Source organism: Lissotriton helveticus, chromosome 3_1 (genome assembly GCF_964261635.1).
Source record: "Lissotriton helveticus chromosome 3_1, aLisHel1.1, whole genome shotgun sequence".
Classification (NCBI taxonomy): domain Eukaryota; kingdom Metazoa; phylum Chordata; class Amphibia; order Caudata; family Salamandridae; genus Lissotriton; species Lissotriton helveticus.
In genome coordinates this window covers 1,170,444,719-1,170,470,625 of record NC_136061.1, presented here as the reverse complement: position 1 = coordinate 1,170,470,625, position 25,907 = coordinate 1,170,444,719, and the positions used below count along the sequence as shown (strand labels likewise).

At 45.1% G+C, this 25,907-nt stretch overlaps 1 protein-coding gene across 1 annotated transcript in view; it reads left to right on the top strand.

Annotated features, from left to right (window-relative positions):
- ACMSD (aminocarboxymuconate semialdehyde decarboxylase) overlaps nucleotides 1–25,907 on the top strand; it is a 625,677-nt gene that overhangs the window by 586,404 nt on the left and 13,366 nt on the right. The window contains exon 9 of the mRNA XM_078681812.1: nucleotides 3,251–3,349. Coding sequence (XP_078537938.1) covers nucleotides 3,251–3,349 — 99 coding nt within the window. The remainder of the gene's footprint in view (nucleotides 1–3,250; nucleotides 3,350–25,907) is intronic.

Here is a 25,907-nt window from a genome sequence, read left to right as displayed (position 1 = left end):
ACGCGTCGGCATCTTACTGAAAATGGAGTTTGGGAGCAGGCGCACAAGCGGAAAGCCGGATGGCAAAACACAGTTGTGTGCTTTCCTAATGCTCAGGCAATTTGATGATGAATTTGTAACACGGCAGCCTGGCCGTGGGGAAAGGCACCATCGCTCGCTGGAAAAGGAACGCTTCTCTCCAGCTGGGCGAGGCTGGAGTCGTGAACAATCACAGGACTCTTTCAGCACAGTGTTCGCTTTAAATGAAGCCTGGTCTCAAACAAACACGACCTACTCAAGGAAAAGAATAAAGCATAATGAAACAAATGAACTCGAACTTACTGCAAGAAAAAATCAATTTTAAACGTAAAACGGACTTCAAGTCCCAGAAAACATGCGGTGGCATTACAACCAACAATTGACCACTGGGGGGCTTGAAATAAAAAGAGCCGAAAAACAAGTTTACGTTTCTCAAGTGATTTGTTTGCAGCCCTGGAAGAAGAGGTATTGCACCTCGAAACACGTCGGCATCTTACTGAAAGTGGAGTTTGGGAGCAGGCACACAAGCGGAAAGCCGGATGGCAGAACACAGTCGTGTGCTTTCCTAATGCTCAGGCAATTTGATGATGAATATATATATATATATATATATATATATATATATATATCCAACTCCACACCTCAACCGAAGCTAAAGTGAAGAGGCCACAGCAGGGGAACAGTTTGGAAACGGCTTTATTCCTTCACATGAGTAAGTCTCAGTCCTCCATCACCCACACTTGGTGAATGCATTTCGGCGTATTCTCTGCCTTCCTCAGCGCCAGGGGTGTAAATGGTTCAGGAAGGTTCGTGTTTCACAGGCATATTTTCTAGCCCTTCCTGCTAGGTTGCACAGTGTCCCGCTCCTTAAAGGTGTATGCCTAAACGCTAGCAGCTCTGGTAGTTCGTTATATGGCTCTACGACTACCAGTCCCAGGATGCATTATACATGTTTGTGTCTGGAGGCTGTTGCGTGGGGCGGGTCCACAGAGTTGCTGAGGGGAACCTTCCTTGTTCCCATGCTAACGGAACACGCCGTCTCCTCGTGTCCCCAACCGCTTCACCATGCTGTCACCGGGAGCACTTTGGACGGGGGCAAGGCTGAAATCAAACCTCGCCCAGCGTGAGGCTGAATGACCCCAACACCGCCATATCATGTCCCGAACAGGCAGGGGGGCTCTGGTAATTCCGGTAACCCGGATAGAATCCAATTGTCCAGCTGTCCAGAGCCTACTTGCCAAAACGGGGGCCTCTTAGCGCGTAACTGGAACCCGCGCTGAAATATCCAACTCCACACCTCAACCGAAGCTAAAGTGAAGAGGCCACAGCAGGGGAACAGTTTGGAAACGGCTTTATTCCTTCACATGAGTAAGTCTCAGTCCTCCATCACCCACACTCGGCGAATGCATTTCGGCGTATTCTCTGCCTTCCTCAGCGCCAGGGGTGTAAATGGTTCAGGAAGGTTCGTGTTTCACAGGCATATTTTCTAGCCCTTCCTGATAGGTTGCACAGTGTCCCGCTCCTTAAAGGTGTATGCCTAAACGCTAGCAGCTCTGGTAGTTCGTTATATGGCTCTACGACTACCAGTCCCAGGATGCATTATACATGTTTGTGTCTGGAGGCTGTTGCGTGGGGCGGGTCAACAGAGTTGCTGAGGGGAACCTTCCTTTTTCCCATGCTAACGGAACACGCCGTCTCCTCGTGTCCCCAACCGCTTCACCCTGCTGTCACCGGGAGCACTTTGGACGGGGGCAAGGCTGAAATCAAACCTCGCCCAGCGTGAGGCTGAATGACCCCAACACCGCCATATCATGTCCCGAACAGGCAGGGGGGCTCTGGTAATTCCGGTAACCCGGATAGAATCCAATTGTCCAGCTGTCCAGAGCCTACTTGCCAAAGCGGGGGCCTCTTAGCGCGTAACTGGAACCCGCGCTGAAATATCCAACTCCACACCTCAACCGAAGCTAAAGTGAAGAGGCCACAGCAGGGGATATATATATAAAGTTGCAATGCTCTAGCATGCACCTACACGACTCACACATACAACACATTAGAGGTCAGTTCTGATCCTGGTGCAAAAAAAGCCAGATCCTGTGCCGGAAAAAGAGAGAAAACAAGAAAACAGTAACAATTGAGTGAGTTGAGTACAGTCACTCCAATTTATAGAATTGTGACCTGTTGTGCCAGCAGGTGTTTTTTCTTCTCAAGCTAGGGTATGGAGAGCCTAATCTATGGCTCTAATACAAGACTGGTGAGCGGTGTGTGCGGATGAACTGCAAGTGTGGACAGACTGCTGTTGTGTAGTTATTTTATTTCTGGTCTTGTTAGATTGCAGATGTTTTGAGATAGTAGACTTGATTTGGTTTGCAGTGCTATGTAAGTATGGCATTAAAGTGTTTTTGAACCATACTTTAGTGTGTACCGTAGAAGGGTTTGCACATCAGTAGTGTGTGGTTCCTCCACTATAGGCCACAGATACAAATTCAGAGTCACAGAAAGAGAGGTGTAGTATAGAACTAAAAGTCAAACACAGAGAGACTGAAAGCGAAGTACAGATGGGGTTGAAGATAATAGACAGTAGGATGCAGACCCTGAAAGAGACAGGATAGAAATACCAAGACAAGCCTAGATGGAATGAAAGAGAAAGGCACAGAGACAAGTGGGATCCAACGAGCGGGAAACACCCTACCAAAAATGAGATTACATTCTCCCTCGTTTTGCTCATTTTATTCCTCTCTCTGAATCTTATTATAGCCCTGACAGAAACTTATTTTTTATACTCTCCACTTTTTTTCTATAGTAGAATGCCCTTTCACTCCTCAGGGTAAATTTTTACTTTGTGGAAGATGTTTACATCAAAATGTAAAAAATGCTGTCACCTTTTTCAAATAAATAATAATAAATACTTCATAGGTCTACATAGAGATTTGAAACAAGTAAAGCTTAAAAAGTAAATTACTCATTGATAACATGGCATTTATACAGTTTGTAGAAGAAAAATGATGGATACAATTGCATACATTATCTTCTATATTTCATGCATCTGACTTCTTCCATACCGTTGACCTGTACGGGTGCCTCGATGTGCGGTTATGTCAATAACATATCTAACTCTAATCTAAATATTTTTTTTAAATATACACTTTGCTAAAATGTATCATATGAATATAGGCCATGTCTAAAGAAATTGTATTTCAAAACATAGCTTACCCATAATTATTTTTATTTCTAGGATAATGTAATTTTAGGCACAGATTACCCTTTCCCACTGGGAGAGCAAGAACCCGGAAAATTGATTGATTCGATGGACGAATTTGACAAAAGACTAAAGGTATGTATGCTTTCACAACTCTAAAAAACATATGGATTTGTCTTATTGTCGTTCTGCAGCAGAACATCACATGGATGGTTTAGACATTTCGAAAAAGGAAAGAATCTAGGGTAACAAGCTTCAGTGAAACAGGCATTTTTCAATGTCTTGCTAGCTTTTCAAGCGAAGTTTGCTTGCCACAAAGAGGTGCAAAACTGGAGCAAGTATTGTTTCAAAATAGATCTGGAATCCTTATAGAAATTCCATAGAAAATACATTAAGACAATCTTCATGGCAAAAAAACTATTTGATGATATGATGATCATCACGATAAGGAGTCATCCTGGTTTACTCTTTAGAATGATAGATGACAAGATCCAGTCAGAAAGTATTAGTGTTAGTAATTCCATCTTGAGGAAAAATTACCTCATTCAAGAGAAGATAGGATTGTTCAAGGAACCCAGAAGGCAGTTTTGATATCCAGTCACCTTTTGATGAGAAACAACATCATACAAATGGTATCCTCTAGCACAGTTCAACCTTTGAATGACATATATTGAATTGCAATCCCTAAGGCCTTTTAAAATTGCAGTACATTTACATGTGTCAATTTAGGGTCTACCAACCTTTCAGGCGATGAATCGACCATTTTGTATTAACCTCTGGACCACTGTGTTGGTAAGATCATTAATACATAGGTTACATAGGCAAAATTCCCAATGTACACTGTGAAAAAATACTGATAGCACAGCTTCATGTCTCTTTCTCAGGTACATTTGGCAGAGATATGGAAATTATACAAGCAAGTAAATATTTATTGTTTGATTCATTAAAATCTTACAAAAATTAATAGAACCATAAAATGTGTGCATGCAACCTTAGCGATGGCTACATATGCATGATTAAAAATAAATCTACCTGCTAACTTCATAACGTGGTTAAAAGTACTATTAAAAACAAAATAATATTGTAAAAAAGGCAGTTATAGGGGATATGGCAGAAGGTTATACACATTTCTTTAGAAAGCTCTGCTTAGCCCAGTGCACATAATAAAAACTTTTAAGCATGCTGATATGGAATTACTTCATGAGGTTGTTTAAAAGGTGATTCAGCATAGTGTTGAAGACGGATGTTGAAAACGCTAGATCAACTATGAAAAATATAGTTAAAAAAGTGCAAGTTGTGTGCTGTGCAAATATCTCAAGGAATCATTGTTTGACCCCACAGAACGTACACAACAGAACAGAATAAAATAAAAGGGTCTGGTTGCATAAGATCATATAAGGCACAGCTCACAGTACATTGATCTCCTCAAGAACCAGGCAATTGTCTGGAATGTGATGATTTTTTGCATTTGTCTACTGTGACAACTATTGCAAAAAGTACAAATGCAATTGATTTGAAGCATATAAGAGGATCCTTGTTTGACCCCCAAAGAGCGTAGAAAGTAGATCGGAATGAAATGACAGATCTCCCTGTAAATCTGTTTGCAAGAATCTGATTTCTACATAGAAGAGAATTTATTGTATCCTAAACATGATAGACGTGCTATTTGTCAACAGCAACAAGAAACAATTCGAGATGAATGTTAATGCTACAAACATCTCAGAAGTGATGAAGCAGAAATGATAAGTGCATTATCTAAGAATTAATGGTAGTCTGGGCAAGCATAGCACAGTTACTTATCGATCAATTACAATCCGCTTTACTTTGTGAAAAGTGAAACGATGAAGTGTTTTTTTTTATGAGAGCCTTAACTTAATGTAGCATTGAAGTTCATAACTGTGGGCCTCAAGCTATCACCTTTCCCACCTGTGAATGTTCAGTGTCTTATGCCATTTTATGTTGACTTGAGCTCTATAACCATTGGTCAAGGTCTTCGTCTTATTCTTTTCCAATCTGTTATGCTTGCATTAACGAGTGGTCCACTTAAACTAAATAGGTGTATACTTTGTAAATAAGGGAAGATTCCAGTGGGAGTTGTGCTTTTTGACTTTGATGTCTTTTCAGTACATATTTAGTCTAGATTTATATTTTAATGCAATGGGCACTTTTATGGTGTGACATGGTTTTTGCTGTAGATCTATCGTAGTCCATCGAGAAATCAGGGTACGTCAACACAAAAGTAGTGTCCACTGTTTACACAGCAGTGTGTATTACTTCGTGACCTTTTAGCACATGAGCCAAATAGCATATATTTATTAAAAGTAGTCAAGTTTTTGTCCAGAGGTACACAAAATGTTTCTTTTTTAAGTAAGTAATTTATCAATTGAACTAACAGTAATCCTGATCTTTGCTTGCTACATATTGTGTAAAGTGTTGCAGTCAAGCAGTCCATTTCAGAAGCCTTCTCCAGCATATGATACAGTCTAAAATTATGCATAATTTTGCACAGTCATAAAATTGAAGCTCTAGATTAGAAGACGCTTGTGTGTGGCGGTTATTGCTCCTATCATTTGTTGAAACAAGATTTGCATACAAAGCTATCATTCATATATCATGACTATATACGCCTGACGAGGTTCTGAAGCACATAAAAGACGGGTAGTTTGCAACTCCATGAGAATGCTATGCAAGAAAGTGTGTGTGTGTCACCTATGGTCTAACTGGGTAATGGTTTGATTTAGCTTGTGCGGGCCAGAGTTGTGTTCTTGTTATGTTTTGTTGCCACGCCTAAGCATGAAATTGAAAAGCAAAAAGGAGTGGGAGAGAGGGCAATTCAGCGTTATAATTTGGCATATGAAAGGAAGATAGAAGTATGTGAGACCAGTTCCACTTAGGTGTGCAGTGGTCTGTTGTTGTGTATATATGGCATAGACTGCTCTAAGAAGTGTGTTGTTGCATCTGCTGACAGGTGTTAGAGCATTGTGTGAAGACAGGCATGGTCGCACATGCAGATTCCTGCCATAACACATGTGTTTATAAAGCACATGTTCACACAGAAGGGTATCTTACCGCTAAATAAGAGATGTTTATTGTTACCCACTTTAATGGTACTCATTTTATCAACCTCAGATAAAAAGGCTGAGTGAACCCGCCAGGATTTGAACCTATGACCATGAGGCAAACACCATAAGACATACATAAGAAAAAGAAAATTAAGGTCACAAACTTCGAATTGATGGATCTACGACCGTTAAAATGCTTAGTACATCAATGCCCCAAGCTCCTTAACATGTTTTATACTTCTCTTTTAAACGGGATGGATAAAGGTGGATAGTGCTCTAACCCTGAAGGCGTCAATTCTAGAATTATCTTTGTTTCTAACCTTTCCCCAGATCAGAGTCTGCGGTAAATACCACATTTTTGGCAACAAGTGGGTTTCCACAGCTGAGCCCATGGGGTGGCAGCTTTATCGTTCTGCCAGAGATACAGGCATGTCAGATGCACTGTCGGGTCCAAGTGGCTCAACTCCCCTGAGCCAGGCTCGCGCAGTTGTAAGCTGCACACCTCAGCGTCTGCCTACCGGTGTGGTGTGTTGGGGTGAGTTACCGGATTGGTGACCAACAAACTTTGGCAGCAGCAAGGGGGGGCGTGGCTACGCAGGCGAACGAAATGGCCGCCTGACTGTAGAGCTCCGCCGGGTGAGAGAGGAACGGGGCCGTTCGCAAGAGATCCGGCGCTGCGCTGGGGTCGAAATATGCCTGCCACTGACCTCTAACGCCACCTGATGCAGCCTGCCTAGTCTGGAGGACGGGGGACGGCGAGAACGGGCGGAACAGCTGAGGGGTGCTGAGGCCGGCTGGGCCTCGCGGGCCGTTACTTCGCAGCGCCGGAGCGCCTGGTGAGTCCGCTTGTTTGCCTCCTCGTTGTCCCCTTCGGCCTTGGGGTCGCTGTTGTGCCCTCCCGGGTCCGCTGCTCGGCCCCGGTGGTGCCCGTTGGTGGGGGTGCGGCCCCTCGGTGCGCGACCGGCACTTGCGGCCTGGTCCGGCCTTGGGAGCCGGGGCCTCGATTTTCGGGGGCTGCCCGGGAAGTGCGGCGGCGGGCGGAGGGTGCGGGCGGCGGGCTCCGGGGTTGGGGGGTGTTTGGCGGGGGGTGTGGCCGGCGGGCTCCTAGGCGCTCTATGGACGGCTACGCATCGCTGCATTCGGTGGGGGCCTGTCTCCTTTGCCCCCACCGTTAACGTGCACCCCAGACCCGCGTCTGTCCCCCTGCAGACCCAGGACCTCTACGTTATCCTGATCTCCTGCTGATGCGATTGGCCGGAAATATCAGACGCCTATGCACATTCACAAGGCCGGCGCTGGCTGCATGACCTGCGAGCCTTTGCCCATTTGTGCTGCTGATGCCTCGAGACCCTGACTACCTGGTCCCCACACTACGCCACCATTTGCTGCCTGTCTCGGCGAGGCCCTGGACCTGCCAGCTGCTGCTGAGTGGTCGCCACGTCCATTTGCTGACCCTACGTACTGCGCAGGGCCTCTGACGTTTGGCTCCAGCCGGATTGATATCCCGACGACCTGTGTGCTTCTACCTTGGCAACTCTGAGGCTCCTGTGGTGCGTCTCAGCCCTGGTGCGGGGTAACATCGCGTACCCCTGATCCTCTGGTCCCGACCTGACCGCCGTCGGGGTGCCCTGCCGCTGTGCTCGACTCTTTGGCTGTCGCAGTTGTCGTGGGGTCCTGTGACACTGGTGATTTGCCCGCCATTACTTCCATCATGGTGAAGAAGGATGTTACCCAGAAGAGACTTACCTTCAGCTCAGCGCCCCTCCGTACGTCTGCGGCTTCGCCAGCAGCTGAGGCGGACGCCGGGGGCCAGGCGGCGGCGAAGGACACCGCTGGTATGGTCGCTGAAATGATGGGTGAGATGCGGGCTGGATTCAAGGCCCTGGACTCCCGCTTTGATACCCTCGAAAAGAAAATGGCGGACATGGGCGCGACGATTCAGCTGCACGATAGGCGCCTGGACCTGGCGGAATCCAGGGTTTCCGACATCGAGGATGGAGCTGCGTCGACGTTGAAAAGGCTGGAACGTGTGGAGAAGATCCTTAAAGACGTCGCAATCAAGAACGAGGATTTAGAAGCGCGCAGTAGGCGCAATAATATCCGAATTATTGGTGTGGCGGAGACGACAGCTACCGGACGCTTTGACACTTTTGTGGAACACCTCCTAATCGAACTTTTTGGCCGAGACACGTTTACATCTGGTTTCGTGGTGGAGCGCGCGCACAGATCGCTGGGGCCCCGGCCTAACCCGGGCCTGCCGCCCCGACCCATTATAGCCAGGCTCATGAACTTCAGGGACAGAGATGCGGCGCTGAAAGCTGCCAGGGAGGCGGGCGAAGTTCGGTGGCAAGGGGACGTGCTCTCTTTCTACCCGGACTTCACAGTCATGGTTCAAGATGCGCGCCGTAAGTACACTGGTGTCAAGGCTGCTTTGCGTAAACTGGGGCTCCGCTATGGGATGCTGTATCCTGCCAGGCTCAGAGTGGACGTGGATGGCAGGTTTCGCATTTTTGATTCCCCGGCGGAGGCACAGGAATTTTGTCGAGCCTACAAAAACAGAGGGTCGCCTCGTAAATCAGATGATGCACAACGATCTCCGCCACACATTGACTCGCAGGCTAGTGCTGACCTGTTTACTGAAACCGGACAGGGTTGACTTATCTCCACCCCATCTTTTTCATGGCAGGCTATTTACCTCAGTATTATGCATCTGTCCATGCTGTTATTTCTTTTTTGCAGTGCTTTCCATAATTGCTGAGAATTGAACGTTGCCCCGATTGTGGTTCTCGCATGGCGGAGCGTCGCCTACCCCCATGGCGCGAGCCGTACTGTACTTTTCTCTAACGTTGTCTTTATTTTACAGGTACATTGTTGGACAACTGTTATTGTCTGTTGCTCTAGGTTATCTCCGTAAGGGTGGGAGAAGCCTCCTGGGACTTGAGGAGTGGCTGGGTGGTGGGTGGGTGGGATGGGTTGGTTTATGCTTTGGTTCTGTTGTTTGTGCACACGCACTGTTTTGCTATTTTGATGATGCCTGTTTTGCGGGAGAGTGGCGGCGGCTCTACACACACATGTTTTATTATGATTCCATCGAGTCTGAATGGCTAAGATAGGTCAGCAGTCTGGTCCTTCCAGACTTACCTTCATGTCTTGGAATGTCCGGGGTTTGAATGACACGAGGAAAAGACGGCAAGTTCTGAACTACGCAGCGCGACACGGGGTGGATGTATTATGTCTGCAGGAGACGCACCTGGTGGGAGCTGACTCTTCCTCCTTTGCAAAAGGCTGGGGCACACACAGATTTTTTTCTAGCTATAGCAGATATGCAAGGGGGGTGGCGATCTTGATTCACAGACGCGTCCCATTTGTGCTCTCAGACAGTGTATTTGATGTAGATGGCAGGTATGTTGTGGTTACAGGGGTACTTCTGGGCTTCAAGGTCACCTTTGTTGGAATTTATGGCCCCAATTCTGACTCCCCTGCCTTCTTCCAGGGTCTCCAGGATGTTCTGCTGCGATTGGACACTGATATGATGATAATGGGGGGAGACTTTAACCTGTTGATGTGCCCTGCCAGGGACAGCACCTCCTCTTCCCCAGATTGTAAGCCCCGTTCACGCGCTGTGCTGGCGGATATGTGCGCGCACTACCCACTGATTGACATTGAGGCCCGTTTGCACTCCGCCACACCCACCTACACCCACCACTCGGGATATCACAACACTAGTACCAGAATAGACTATTGGCTCCTTTCCCCAGGGGTGGCCGGTTGGGTGAGAGACCATTCGACGCTCCCACGCACGCTGTCTGATCACTCTCCCATATTGCTGACCCTACTGATCCCCAGGTTGGGAGGGTATGAGAGACAATGGCGCTTTCCTGGCAAGGCGTTATCTGATCCGGTTTTCGAGGAGGACATTCGTACTGCCATAGAGGAGTATTTTGAGTTCAATGAGGGCTCGGTGGACACTTGGGCTACATTGTGGGAGGGGTTCAAGGCCACTATTAGAGGGGTTTGCATCAACAAACATGTAGGGGCTTTGCGCGAGATCCGTGCCTCCCTGACCCGTATTGAGACGGACATTGCCGCACTGGACATGGATACGCTCACTGACGCAGACGGTGGGGTGGAGGCGAAAAGGCTAGAACTGCTGCAAGAGTTCAGAGACACTGCAGACAGGGAACTGACGTATCTCTGCACACAACACTCAGCTAGGCAATATGGCGAAGGTGACAGGCCTGGCAAGCTCTTGGCCCACTTGCTCCGTCCCCCCCGCCAGGCTTCATACATCTCTGACCTGGTAGATGATCTGGGTGTTCGTCATCAGACCACCCCTGCCATTTGCGCTGCCTTCCTATCCTACTACAAGGAATTGTACACCTCAAGCCTGACGGCTGACTGTCGCGACCCTGGCCCCTATATTAACGAAATCTCTATGGTGTTCCTAGAGAAACATATGCAGGAATTTTTGGCGATGCCTATCGAGCCGGACTGCGTTGTGGAAGCCATTGATGCATTAAAAGGCTCCTCGGCGCCGGGTCTGGATGGCTTTTCGGCCGACTTTTATAAGACGTACAAGGAGGAACTGGTTCCTCGCCTCATCGAGGTGTATGCGGAGGCGCTCGAGACGGGGATTCTGCCGCCCACGCTGCGGGAGGCAGTTATCATTTTACTTCCTAAACCGGGGCGGGACCCCACTAGGTGTGGATCCTACAGGCCCCTCCCCCTACTTAATCTTGACTATAAGATTTTGGCGAAAGTCCTTGCCACTCGACTGTCTTTACTTATGGAATCTATCATTTCGCCAGCCCAGTCTGGATTCGTCCCCCATAGATCCACCTCCTTCAATCTGCGGACGTTGTTTTCTGTACTTCACAGGATTGAGCCGGATACTCCGGCGGCTGCGGTGTTTTTAGACGCCGAGAAGGCATTTGACTCCTTAGAATGGTCGTTTTTTCTGTCCGTCATGCACCGAATGGGCATGCCGTCCTTGTTTGTCTCCACGGTCGAGCTACTTTATACTGCCCCCAGAGCACGGCTGCGCCTTAACGGCACGCTCTCTGATAGCTTCCCTCTTTCCCGGGGAACCCGACAGGGATGCCCCCTGTCCCCACTATTGTATATTCTGGCCATGGACCCCTTGGTACGACACTTTCAGGAGCGCCACTTGCACCGCGGGCTCCAGTTCCGGACGGGTCCGTTACTCATCTCCCTCTACGCGGATGACACCATTCTGTATGTCAGGTCTCCGGAGACCAACCTGTCACCCTTGCTGCTTGAGGTGGAACGCTTTGGGAAATATTCCGGCCTTCGCATTAATTGGCACAAGTCTGACATCTTCCCGCTCACCCCCTCCACTGCCCGCTGGGACTGCCCGTTCCCACTTGAGTGGAATACTGATTCGGTGAAATATCTGGGTATCCACATTCATCTAGACACGGTATCCATGATTCGTCTCAATTACGGACAGGCGTTAGACTTTCTGGAGGATAATATTGCGCGTTGGATTCGCCTCCCTCTCTCGATGGCCGGCCGTATCGCCATAATCAAAATGATTATACTTCCCCGTTTTTTGTACTTATTTAATAACATACCGATCCCGCTCACTCAAATCTTTTTTGCCCAACTACGCTCTCTGTTGTTGCGATTAGTGTGGGGGGATAAGAACCCTCGAGTTTCTTGGCGCATCCTAACGCTGCCTTATGAACGGGGTGGCTTTGGAGTGCCAGACTTTTATATTTATTACCTAGTCGCGCAATGCGCCTATGCGCATCCTTGGTTCCATCCGGACGCTCGGATCCCATATTTGAGACCTGAAGCGGACTTGGTCCTACCACTTACCCTCAACTCGATCTTGCCCAGAGGCTTGCCCCGAGACCCACTTGACATACAAACTGTGTCCACTACATCGTGGGCCTGGATGCAGCTGCGTCGACTGCTCCGGTTGGACGTGCTGTACTCCCCGGCTCTTCCATTGCCTAACCCACACTGGCTCCCCGTCACCGCGGAAGCGGTGGTCCGCAGAACGTTGTCCAAATATCAGCTCGCCACGATAGGGGATCTGTTCCCGGACGGACATGTTTTTTCGGTGTCCGAGGATCCGCGATTTACGGACCGGACGTTTATGGATTCCTTTGTCCTGACTAGGGTGAGGTCCATGCTTAGAGCGCAGTTTCCCTCGTTCCCACTGCCGCCGGACGACATGGCAGCATTGACTTTCCTACTCCAGTCTCAAACAGGAGCCCACATGGTCTCCAGGTTGTATGGACTCTGTGTGGCGGCCCTTCCTGCTTCGGATGCGAAAGTTCGTGCGGCGTGGGAACTTGATCTGGGTGGCCCTATCACGGACGCCCAATGGGATGCCTGTTGCCGCTCCACTAAAGAAGTGTCTGTCAACAGTAGGCATAAGCTAATTCATTTTAAATTTTTGAGGCGCCTATACTTCACCCCGGCGCTGGCCCACAAAATTGACCCGGCGAGGCCTCATCACTGCCCTAAATGCAAGGCTCCACATGCCGATTTTGCACATCTCACATGGACCTGTCCGAAACTGCACACCTACTGGCTACAGGTACACCGCATCCTGGGCGACATTTTAGAATGCGAATTGCAACACAGGCCGGAAATTGCACTGCTTGGCTATGTCGCTGAGTTCCCCCGGACCACGCGTAGGCTTGCTGCAATAGGTTTCTTGCTGGCGAAAAGGGAAATTGCTTTACTTTGGGGGTCCAGGCGAATCCCTGATTCCAAAACTTGGATGCGCAGCCTTGCCCAATGCAACACCAATAGTGTGGAATACTCCACACAGATCCCAACAGCTTCACGCCCGATCGACATATGGGGCCCATATCGGCAGTATATTGGCAAGATTACACGAGATACACACTCCCAAGCTGCTAGCTCTATTGTCCCAGAAGGGGTGGGTTAGGTGGTCTTGGTTAACCTGGCGTGCGCTGCCTATTGCGTTCTACAAGGCTTAGCATGTACACACTATTAGAAAGGGGTATGCGTGTGCTGCTGATTTTAGATTGTATGCTGGTTGGGACCGAGTTGTTTCCCTCCTCCGTTTTCTTGCATACTTTGCCCCGGCTGGAGTGGTTGCTTCACCCTGGTCTTTTCGTTTGTCGTTTTACCTGGCCCCGTCTGCCTATGCCAATGCTACTGCCATCATGCTTGTAAATGGATGTGTTGCTTGCCGCTCTCTCTATCACGAAGGCTCATTCGTTTTCGTTCTGTTTGGAAAAGGTTATATCTCTTTGTGTCATCTTTCCACGTGTGCAATATTCCTTCAGATTTGGAAAAGTGAAAATAAGACTTTAGAATGTGTTCCAATGCTTGTGATGTCATTGGTCTCGTCCTCCATTTACTTCCTTTGTATAATGTCCATTAACGTTTTCTTTGTACACAGTTTAATGTGTAATTGTATGCTTGCACGGACCAATCTGATGCTAATAAAGAGATTTAAAAAAAAAAAAAAAAAAAAACTTTGGCAGCAGCAAGTACAGTTAAAAGGTACTGGACCTTCACTGGGTCCAGGGTAGTAAGATAGCAGCCTGAAACTTTGACACAGTTGGGACTACAACTCCCACAACACACTCGACCATCTGGATTTGGGCAATTCCGCAGAGCGCCTGATGGCCACTGATTCTTTGGATCTGACAAGTGCTTTTACCTGCAGTTTGCTGGGGACTAGTGCCACTTGTCATGGGGAGACTGAGAGTGCTTCTGGCTTCCACAAGAGTCCCTCTCTTATTGAGTGCTGAGTTTTAGCCAAGGACGAGGGTGGTTCAGTCAGTTCCATGTCTGTTGCCTCAGGAACAAAGTATCCCTCTTTTGCTCTGTGCTGTAGGCAAAGTCCTGTTGTTGGCGGCACAGTTCTCCTCTTGGTCCTTTCTTGATGCACGTTGTTCAGATATGAGGTTCTGGTATCAGGGACACAAATCCTAGAGTTAAGGGTGTGGGAGCTAGTAGTCAGTGGGCAACTAGCCCCTGCAGCTAGTCCACCCCTGAGATGACCACATCCAGGGGTGGAGTTCATATTTTCTACCCATAAACCTCGATTCTGTCATTCCTAAAGATGTCAGAAATCAAATTGTGGTGTACAGACCAGGCTGCTCACCCTAGAGGTGTGGCCAGCCTTCTAGGGGTGCACACCTCCCTGCATTGCTAATTTCTCACTTGCCCAAGTGCAAATGGTCCATGGGGCCGGAGGAGCGCTGTTTCCTGTGCTGGGAGTCAGCCCTGAGGCAAATCAGAGGTCGTACACAAAAGCTCCTCTCAGAAGCCCATGGCCGATGCCAGTAAATGTCAATGTGCTGAAAGATAATCTTGAATCCCTCTCATGCCTTTTAAATCAACTACCAGACACACCCATCCCCTGTCCATCTCTCGTGCAGGTTCCTGCTTTTGCCCTTTGTGAGGGGTTTTCCACCTTTCTCTTTCTCCTTCTTTCCCCTTTGTGTGTTTTTCTCTCCGTTGCACTTGGTCAATGTTGGGTGAAGAAAAATATGTGCCGGCCCCCAGAAATGAGTGCCATTGGGCCCCACCAGTAACCATGAGTTCAAAGTAAGCACTGAATAAATTGTTAGACGAGGACAAAGGTGAGGATCAGTGAATTTAGTCAATATAGTGGTTGAAGCATTTATCACATCATTATGGTTTTACTGCATTTGCCATATTTTGCTGCAACATCTGCAAAATTAACCATAAATGTTGCCTCTGTCTGAAATAGTTGAAATAAAACCACTGTCAAAATATATGCCACATACTTTGTATTTTTGCAAAACAAATTAGGTATCTTGTCACATAATGCGGGCCTCTATGCTGCATAATCCGTGTAGCCATGACAATGGTAACGCTCTGAAGAGAGGCTTAGGAACTGCCATTCTGATGATTGTTGGAAATGACCACCTTTTGCATGGTGTTCCCCCAGATTTTATCTTTTTTTGCTGAAAACATTTTTTGTTGGCCATAGGACTCTGGACACTTTACTCCTTTCCAGAAGTAAAGTGCTTGTGCGCTCAGATTCAAACATGTTAAAATTGGTATACCGCTTACAGGCACATTTAATATACTTGAAAATCCCAATTATATGGTACTACATGTACCCACTGCCTATAAATTAGATACTACAAATGGGCTGCAGCACTCACTGGGTCACCCACTAAAGTAACACTGTAAAAACATATCTCCAGGCCTGCTGGAGCAGCCTGGTTGTGCAGTTTTAAACTGCGATTTCCACCTGTCAACATTACAGGAAGTGGAAACATCTCCAAACTCGTTTTTCTCAGTGGCAGAGCTGGCTCTCCCCTTGAAAGCACTGGTTTCAATTATTGCACTCAATAATGCTAATTCATTTTGGGAATAGCTAGGAAATATTTCATAGACTAATTTTAACAGTAAGTTAAATACAAATAAACAGTAAGATCTGATTTTATAATGCTATTTTGCAAAAGACACTTTTAGAAAGTTGTGTTTTTCCTGCCAAAAATCAAAAGACCTTTTTACCAGTGTCCAAGTGTCACCTGAGTACTGATGGCTCCCTTGTGGTGAGATGTGTATTGCACTCAGATAGTACGCAAAGGGCTCTGGGTGTGGGGGGGGGGGGTTTCTTCCTTGACAGAATGGCCTGGTGGCTGTGCCCATCCTCTTTCTAAGCTTCAAAGGATGCCTTCCCTTTCATTGGCAGATGAAGCTCAGATCTAGTCTTGCCTCCCTTTTGTCTTTCTAGTCAGGCTGGCTCCAAACCCAGTGAGGGGAAGATGGGAGCTGCCCAGAACTGGTTTAGAGGATGAACAAAACATTTCCTCCCACCCAACGGCTGCCACTGGGCATAGAACTTGCATCCCCATATCTCTCCTCAGAATACTCCTGGATATAAGAAGGATCAGAAGAAAGGCTGCCCTGCTGTCTCAAGGACCTGCTTATTTTGACTCCAGGACCCCAGATGTGACTCCAAGAGCCATTTGGCTGACCTCCTCATTGAGCTACAGAGGCCTTCTCCTGCACTCTAGCTTACCAGTCTCAACTAGATCTGACCTGTTCCCCTATGCTGGCCTCTGTAAGAGTGAGATTTGGCCATCAGGTACTGTGCCTATGGTCTTGGACCTTTTGCTGTGGTCAGAGTGTACTCCTTGTCTAACTGAAAGTTTCACCAGGATCGACGCCAAGCAGCACCCGACCGTCAGCTCCACCAAACTCGATGTTAAGCAGCACCCAATTGATGGCTTTCCCGAGTTCAAAGCTCAGCTGCACCCGATTACCATAGACAACCTTCATCGACGGCTTCACCGGACCTGATGCTGAGTAGCCTCCGATCAACTCTGAGACCTTGCACAGCAGCTTCCCATTGAGTCCTTCCTCAGATCCAGTCCGCTACCTGACCCCGCTGACCACTTTCAACCTCCTTAACGGTCTCTTAAGCAGAAGGTAATCTTTTTACCAGGACAAACCCGGTCCCTGTATCCACCTAGCGATCCATGCTGGTCAGCTTTAACTTCTGATTTTGACCCGGTCTAGTGTGACCAGATACCAGCAGTTGACACTTTTCACTTTTTGAAGCCATTGTTAACCTAATATTTAGAAAATCATATCTCCTGTTCACCTTATTGGCTTTTTGTCGTTATGGTGTCATTTTATTAATTCAACTACCAAGAGGAGAGTCACCCTTGATGGCCAAAACAATATACAAAAATTATGAAATCAATCTCTGTCTCACTATAGTTAAAAAAAAAATGATTTATTATATTGTTAAAAAAATACACATTATATGTTATTAACATCAAATACACTAATTAAAAAAGAAACTGTTGATGCTGTGTTTTGGTGGAAATCGATATAGTTCACACCATCTTCACCAGGACATATTTGAAAACAAAGAAAAAATATAATATTTCCTCCAAGTGGGAGCCTAGTCCCCAGGTAATTACTTTGAACAATTCAACCACTCACCTAACTTTCCACAATTTTTTCACGTCACCTTTAATATCTTTTTTTATATATTTTATGACACAGCCAAAAACATTACATATAAAACATAAAAAACTCAATATTCCAAAAAGAATCCTAATCCCTTCCTACCCATCCATTCTAACCCAGTTGCAACACAATACAAATATGTAGGCAATCCGAGGGGAGGTAGTCCTTTGCACACAAAAGTGAGAGCAACTTCCCTCTCCGCTCAGTCCATATGTTGTGTGTATTTATACACTACTATATAAAAAAAATGTAATCCATTGGACTCCTATTCTTCGGGTGGACGTGTTTCAGCCCACTGATTCAGGCCTCATCAGGACATGTGCAACAAAAGAAAGAAAAAGCAGCTACAAAATAATTTTGCACAAATCAATATCTTGTGTACTCTACACTCCATATATATAAAAAAAATTCTCTCTTGCATGCAACCATGCACGTCCTTGAAATCCGTGTTGACATCTCACCTTCAACACCAATAAAAACTTAAGACAGAACATCGGATTGATAGTATCATCTCAGTGTTCTACATGCTAAGGCATGCTGGAAGAATACAAAAAACAAAACACATCCAATGAGCCCTCCTCCTCCGTAATTAGCCATGCCATTCATGCGATCTTAAACTTTCTGTATGGCAATGTGGGGCTGACATGCCGCTGGTTTTACGAGCACCGAGGCCGTCTTTTAAATGTGCCCCTTTCACGCCGGAGTTTTGAACTTTGTTCTTTATTTACAGAACAGAGGGGTTGGAATGAGCAGAAATGCCGTCCGGACGGTTTCTGACATCGGACTTTATTTAATACATAGCAGCGGCAGTACTGAAGCGTCATCTACTTCCCATATATTTTGAGAGGCCAGTGCGGTCAGCAGAGGTATATTGAAACACTCATAGGGTAGTCATATTTTTACCAGCTACATGATGTATTACATAGGTTCCTGAACGGGGTGTGTATTTTGACCCATTCAGGTACTTATGAGCTGATCAATTTCAAGACCCACCACTGTAAGTAGACCCTCACGACCTGTAGGTGTTCCATTTTTCACACAGGGGGAACACAGAGTCTGTGACAAGCAATTTGGTTAAGAGCACGGTTGCCATACAGAAAGTTTAAGATCGCATGAATGGCATGGCTAATCACAGAGGAGGAGGGCTCCTTAGATGTGTTTTGTTTTTTGTATTCTTCCAGCATGCCTTAGCATGCAGAACACTGAGTTGATACTATCTATCCGACGGCCTGTCTTAAGTTTGTATTGGTGTTGAAGGTGAGATGTAAACACGGATTTCAAGGACGTGCATGGTTGCATGCAAGAGAGAATTTTTTTATATATATGGAGTGCAGAGTACACAAGATATTGATTTGTGCAAAATTATTTTGTAGGTGCTTTCTTGTGTTGCACATGTCCTGATGAGGCCTGAATCAGTGGGCTGAAACGCGTCCACCAGAAGAAGAGGAGGAGTCCAATGGATTAAATTTTTTTTATATAGTAGTGTATAAATACACACAACATATGGACTGAGCGGAGGGGGAAGTTGCTCTCACTTTTGTGTGTAAAGGACTACCTCCCATTGGATTGCCCACATATTTGTATTGTGTTGCAACCGGGTTAGAATGGATGGGTAAGAAGGGATTAAGATTATTTTTACCAGGTGCATAGTGAAAGAACCTTAGAATGGTAGAAATGAAGGGGAACTCAAGCATAGTGTCAATGGGTGTAGACACATAAGTAAGAGACGTGGTTTAAATGCATAACCAGGTGAACAACGTGTATGGGTGAGAACGGCGTGAAGTGAGATATTCCAAAATAACAGCCAGAGATGAGCCGGCATGAGCCGGTGTACTTACATGGGAGTCGTCGCTACGCGTTGCGCTCAATGTCAAAGGTGTAGCCCGGGCTGAAAGCTCCATGTTAAAAGGTGAATATAGGCAGGTGAAATAGGACTAAAAGGGTCCAAGTGAAGGAAGTGCTCACTGATGGGTGCCATCTTAAAACATTAGTAAGTGCGAACTATTGGGTGAAGTAAATGCGCAAACATAAATCCCAAGAGAGACAGGGCGTATATGATAATTACAATGTATAACGGGACACAAAACAGGTCACAGTTAAAGTAAACAAAAAGAATATTCAATAAACAAAGTACGATTCAAAGATGCAGGGGCGGCAAGCTAAATAGCTTGTGTTGAGATACTCAGATCAAGGCAGGGCTGCAATGATGGCACTAGAACTTAATAACAGCCAAAAAAGTACACAGTAGAGTGAAATGAAGGGTAAAGTGGGAAAAGAAATTGTGGAGAACATTAAAAACCGCTGGGGTGAAAATTTAAATGAAGAGTAAATGGTGGGCTACCTTGTAGTGTAGCTCCTATTTTCCCAATAGGCTCTGCGCATTGGAATAATACCTACAGCAGTAAAGGCCTAGACCAGACGTTAACTAGGTCTACTACTGTCGATACTAGACTTAATTTTTGGGTTTGCCAGCGTAGCTCAGAGTTCGCTAGAAACTTTCTCGAATGTTCAAGGAGGAATTAACTTCCCTGATTAGACAAGAAGGGATTTAGTTTCTGACAACCATAGAACATGACAACTTTGCTCTCCCCTAATCAAGAGTCAATCTCGAGAGTCGTGTGAGCACAAGGCAATTATTTTACTCAGTCAGTACGTGCATTCTTAGTCTCATCAGATTGTAGAGAAAAGGAAGAGACGGGCGTGTTCAATAAAAAGGTGTTATTTATTGATCAGTCTTTTTTCTCGTACAAGAGAAATGGATCGATATTATTGCAATACTTATAGTTAAGTAAAGTGCATACATTAAAAGCAATAGTATAAAATAATACTGTAAAAACATTGATATGGTTTCTGAGCCATATGATGTTTGAAAATGATTAAAATATATTTACATACACATATACATTTGACTAAACGTACTCAACTGGTGTTTCTAAATACGCCTACCCCGTGTACCTGACCTAAGTCTAATGCGTGGGCAGGAATAGAAAGTTACAGTTTAAGTTAAGTTTGTTTTTGCCAAGTGAATAACTAAAGAATTCTCTGTGAGGGGTTATTCAGTTCTGTACCTGGAAGTTAGGATGAATGAGGAATGGTATCTCTTTCTCTGCTCTCGATATTCCAGGCTGCCTGCGAGGGCTGCCCAGAAACGCCGGTGCTGGGTCTCTCGGCTTGAGATAGCAGCGCGTCTCTCAGCGCGTCAGGAAGGCGGGGCTGCGCCAGCGGGGTCTGCTTCTGCTCTCGGCTTCGGCAAGTATGGCTGCTCCGTCTTGTCACCACGCGTGTGTTTGCATAGGGCAAGATCGGCAATATTTATACCTTAAAGGTGCCGAGATTGACGTAAGGATGTACATAGATACGTCAATAAAGATGTCATACGACTTGCTCGTTAGCACATTCTTTACTAAAGTTCTCTGTGAAATCAAAACAATGGCCGCACGGATTTTCCAGGTTGTCATAGGTTTGATTTGTTATGAGAACGTCGTATGCCTTATCAGGGGCTGGAGGAATGTCGCTTGTCTAATTAGATCTCAAGCGTTATGACCTAATCAGATAACACGTTCCTGTGCCGTAGTGTGACTGCGTCAGATAACGGTATCTGCATCATGGGGGCTGTTCTTGCCTCATGGGCTGACTGTTAGTTAACTTGATAGTTAGTTTAACCAGAATAGGGTCAGGAATAGGGGGATCGATTCAGAACCTATAGGAATACATGACACCCACTCCACGCTAACTATGGTCATATTTACTAATCTATGCATAGTATAACATAGTACAACATACTATAGAGTATAGTGTATACCTTACCACCCCAAAATACATAAATGCATTTTGAAATTTTCAAATATACTGAAAAATTGCAGTCATATATATTGTATGCACTTAAGCTATGAATTAAACGCTAAAGTAAACACGCATTTGTAGACATTATTGCTTATTTGGTATATGAGAAATACACATGAAATGGCTCTTAATATGGCTATACAGAAAGGAAGTTCGAGACCATCTCATCACATAATAAAATATTTGTGAACATCCCAGCGGGCAACTAAAGTTTATAAAGTATCTAAAAATAGAAATCTTAGTTCTCTAGGAATAGTTTCTTACTTTAAGCAGAAGATAAGTGTCCCGAAAAATTTGTGAAAAATAATTTGGGGCTGCTAAAAAATTGTTGTCCGTGAACTGGTGGGAAGAATTGTTCATGTGACTTTATTTTTAAAGTTGAAGGCCGAATTCAGGGAACGCCGTGTGCGAGTTTACTCAAAAGTCTCTATTTCTGTTCTGGAGAGAACATCATATCATTCAGGCTTTCGAAAAAACTGTCAACAGCTTCATTGGAAAGTTCCACTAAGTCGGAAATAGGGGTAACCATGCATTCGTGCGCATGATTGTCTGCATTGACATTCTGATTCGCATTGCTGACAGGAGGTCGTACCTGTTCGATGCTGCTTTCATCTTGAACTTCACTACTCTTCAATCACAGTGGTGAAGATTCCAGGAATGCCGTCATCAGGATTGGCAGCCTTTGAGGGCAGCACAAAGCGTGAACCTTGGTAGGAACCAACAGTGTATCTGCATCCACTGGCGCATCCGATTGTAGCGTCAGACAGGTGTCTAACACGCATTCTTCTCCGCATAGCAGACACCTTAGTACAGGTAAAACACATCTTTGCCACATTGGTCGAAATGATAGAAACCAAGTCATGTTCAGGTCTCTAAGCCGGGATAGTCCCAGGATTTTTGATATCCGGTCCCGGTATCCAATGGCTAGGATCGTATCTTCCATTGTCGCGAGAGTTTGATCTGTGACATGGGTTGCCATAACGAAAAATAAGGACTAAGAATAGGATTCCTGCAATTAGTCCCAGGATCAGGGGAAGTCCGCCAAAAATCGAATGGACGAAATCTGGAAAAATACCCAGTATAGCTTTGAATGGTGTTAATGCCATCGAAAATACTGTATTAAATACCCCTGAGATCCCATTGGTATCAGAAATATTTAAGATTTCGCTCAGGATTTCCGCGAAATGTACGGGGGAATTAGTTGATAATAATGTATGTATCTCTGCAGTCGTCCTTGCGACTTGTAGATCATACGTTTCTTTTGATGACGTGAGCCTTGTAGGCGTCTGAAGAAGCACTGTTTTCATTCTGCTTAAAGTATCTATTCGAATAGAAGTAATTTTCAAATTGGGCCATGCCCTTGCCTTCCTGTCTGGAAAGGAGCTGGGGAACAAAGAACGTCCACAGCACTTGACCTTCGCCGTCGTAGTGACTAGATAAGGAGTCCCGGGCCTAAGACTACAACATCTTCGGTCTACAATAAGAATGTAACTCCCATTATAGAGTCTTTGAAAGAATGGTTCTATTTCAGTTGCAGGTGCGCCTTGCTGGTGACATGAAAGGTTGTATGAATTCCCTTCACAGGCTCCGTGCAAACTAATACCGTTACACAGAAGCGTGCCGCTTAGTGACATAGCACAATTGTTGCCACTAAGAAACACCTTCTGTCCTTTATTACTGACACATGCATGTGAATAGGGCAGGTTCCAAGTTGTTTTAAGGTACCCCTTTCCCAATTTCTCGTACATGCCAGCCTGTATATATTTTTGGCAGTATTGAAACCTGAAGGTTGAGATTGGAATATTTATGATTCCGTGTATTATCCATTCACTGACAGGTCGTTCTGACATTGTCATTGGTAATCTTTCTAGTTTTTCAATGCTCAAGATTGTATAATCAGCACCCTTTTGCGCCATACCGATTTGTCTATCAGTAAGGTTAAAGATTTGGAATAGTGACGTTGTGTTGATTAAACGCCAAGGCACATAGCCTGAACGCAGATTTTGTAACGTCCAGCCAAGCTGTACAATGGAACGCAATTGTGACTGACCATGTTGTAATAACAGTAAGTCTTGCGATAATATATCGATTGCTGAAGACACAATGCTGTCCAATGAAAAAATTCTGGAGGACAGAGTCATTAACCCATTGTCCACTACAGAAAGTGATTTTTCCAAATTAATACGGTCAATTTCCCGTATTCTTTCTGCTGTCTCAATTTGAGTAACCTTCCAGGCCTCATTGTATGCTGCATATACAGAGGCTGCTATGAAACGCTTTTGACGCTGTTTGCGTGGTCCCATTATGAAATCACGCAAGTCAGCACCATCAGTAAGTAAAGTTAGGTGTTGCTTAATTTCAGGCAGTGTGGAAGTTTGTAGCCATTGAAGGCATAATTTGCCCACACTGTAGGTTGTTATTATCCCTGGGTGATGTCTTTGGGGATATCTAGGGTCTGGCCTGGTCATTTTGAAACCCTGTGTTTTATTCAGGAATCTATCTTGACAGTTATTTGTATCTGTGGGCCAGATCAACCATTGTTTCCAATCAGGATGTGTTCTGTTTTGGTTTAATATATGGTTTACGTCTATTTCTTCATCTGTATCAGAGTTATTGCTAAACATTGTTGGCTTTGGAATAGACGGTTTAATTAAATCTTTGATTTTGGCTAAGCCAAGACAGGTGGTTTGTTGAACAGTGTCATTTAAAAATATCATTTGTTCTGGGATCATGCAGGCTCTAAACAAAGCTTCTATACCCTGTACTTGCCATTCTTTTGTACCCCAAACACTTTTCAAATCAACATTTTTGTCCCAATAATCAAATCCAAATGTATTCATTTTTTCAAAGAATGAATCTGAATATATCAATTTTGTGTTGGTTATCATGGTTTTCATCCCTGTCTTGTTTGACAATTTAAAATAAAATGTTTCAGCATTACTTATGTTAAAACCTGAAAAATATGAATATTTGTCATATACGGTTCTAGAGCTTCCTTTTGGAGGTGTAGCACAATGTTCCCATTGATTATAATTTAAAACATTTCTAGGTTGTGCAGATTTATGTAAAAAATGGTTACCATAATGGTTATAGCAATACATACTATCATAATTTGTAGAACCTTGCAAATAATCATGTTTTGTAAATTTAGCAGACATTACTAAGTCAGACATCATGTTGTTAATGCTTTCGAAGTCCCAATCATCAGCAAATGAGTTTGGTTTTGCAAAGTCACTCAAGGAGATCTTGATTTGGTGTGGATATTTCAGGATCTCGACCGGACCATAAATTTCATAGTCAGTGTTGTCCCAGGCTACCCCACCAGGTATAGGATTGGCTGTGAAGTTGGCTGAAGAAAGTTCTCTTTTCTCGACGTGTGAAGATGTGTGTGGTTTGAGGACCAAGTTGATGTTCTGACTTGCTGTGTCCATTTTAGCATATTTTCCCTCAATGAAGCGTCCCAAAGTAAATACCATGATGAGCCAAAGTATGAGGATAAATGCACCAAAACCCACCCAAAATTCAATCCATGGAGAAACCAGATATGTTTCTTTCAGTTGTTTCAAAAGTTCCTTAGCTTTGTCTTTAAAGGATTTTGATGATGGCTGTGTCTTTGATTCACTGAAGCCTTCAGAGGAATCATCGAAGTTGATGAAGTAACCGGATGCAGTTCTGTCAATTGTTCCAATTGGTTCAGGATTTTTGTTTTTTGCATTTTCACTTGGTACTTCATTGTAGATTGGTGTGTCTCTGCTAAATGTTTTTATTTGGGTTGTCAGAGGTCTGAGTTCTATTGCTTTGTTGCATAGTCCTTGTTGTTCTTCTGTAGGCGTTTCGAATGTGATGAGCCTCTTTGTTAAGACCTCTGTACTGGTAGCAAACCTTGGTGTTCTGCTACTTATTGGGAGTCCACTTGGCCTACTGTTTGTTATCGGCCACATGTTGTGGTTTTACCAGGTCGATGGATACAACTCGGTTCTCCTTTTTACCAGCAAGTGGCGGTAGTACAACTGATCTTGTCCCGTTGACAGACAAGACAGGAACTGCTTTTCTGTAAGAAGGCCCAAATTCCTTCTTTACCGCGATCTTCTCCCTGACTAGATCCCCGACTTTTGGAATCCAGACAGGTCTTGCTGGGACAGGTGGTGATTCTTCAGTGGTCGTTGGCTGTTGTTTCAACTGTATGTTGCTCAGGTCTTTTCTTGTTTTGTTTAAGTCCTGCAAAATAGCCAAACGGTCTTTGACATCAAAGCTTTTTTCTTTAACCACTGAAGTCTGACTATCAAGGTCAGAGATCAACATCCTAGTTCCAAATAATAATTCGTACAGACTGAATCCCTTCAGAGAATTTCTTGGCAAGTTATTTAGACTACGTTGGACACTTATTAGATGTTTGACCCACCCAGCTCCCGAACCTAATACCTTTGCCGTTATAGATTGCTTTATGTCACGGTTTTTTCTTTCAACAATTCCGTTCCCCTCAGGGTGAAATGGACAAGAGTACCGCAATTGCACGCCCATGCTGACCATGGCCTCCTTATAAGCCCGAGAGCTAAAAGCAGGACCATTGTCCGAATGCAGCATGCCAATTGCGTATGTGCCGATAAAGACTCGCAAATCTTTTATAACAGTTCTGGCGTCAGCCGTTCGCTGGGGCCACATCCATATGAATCTCGTGCATGAGTCCACTGCGACCAAGATATATTTATAGTTAACATCCCTTTGTAAGGGACCGCAGTGGTCTAGATAAACACAGGCTAATGGTTTATCCGAGATTAGAAGGGGTGTCTGCGCTGGACGTCTCACCGTTG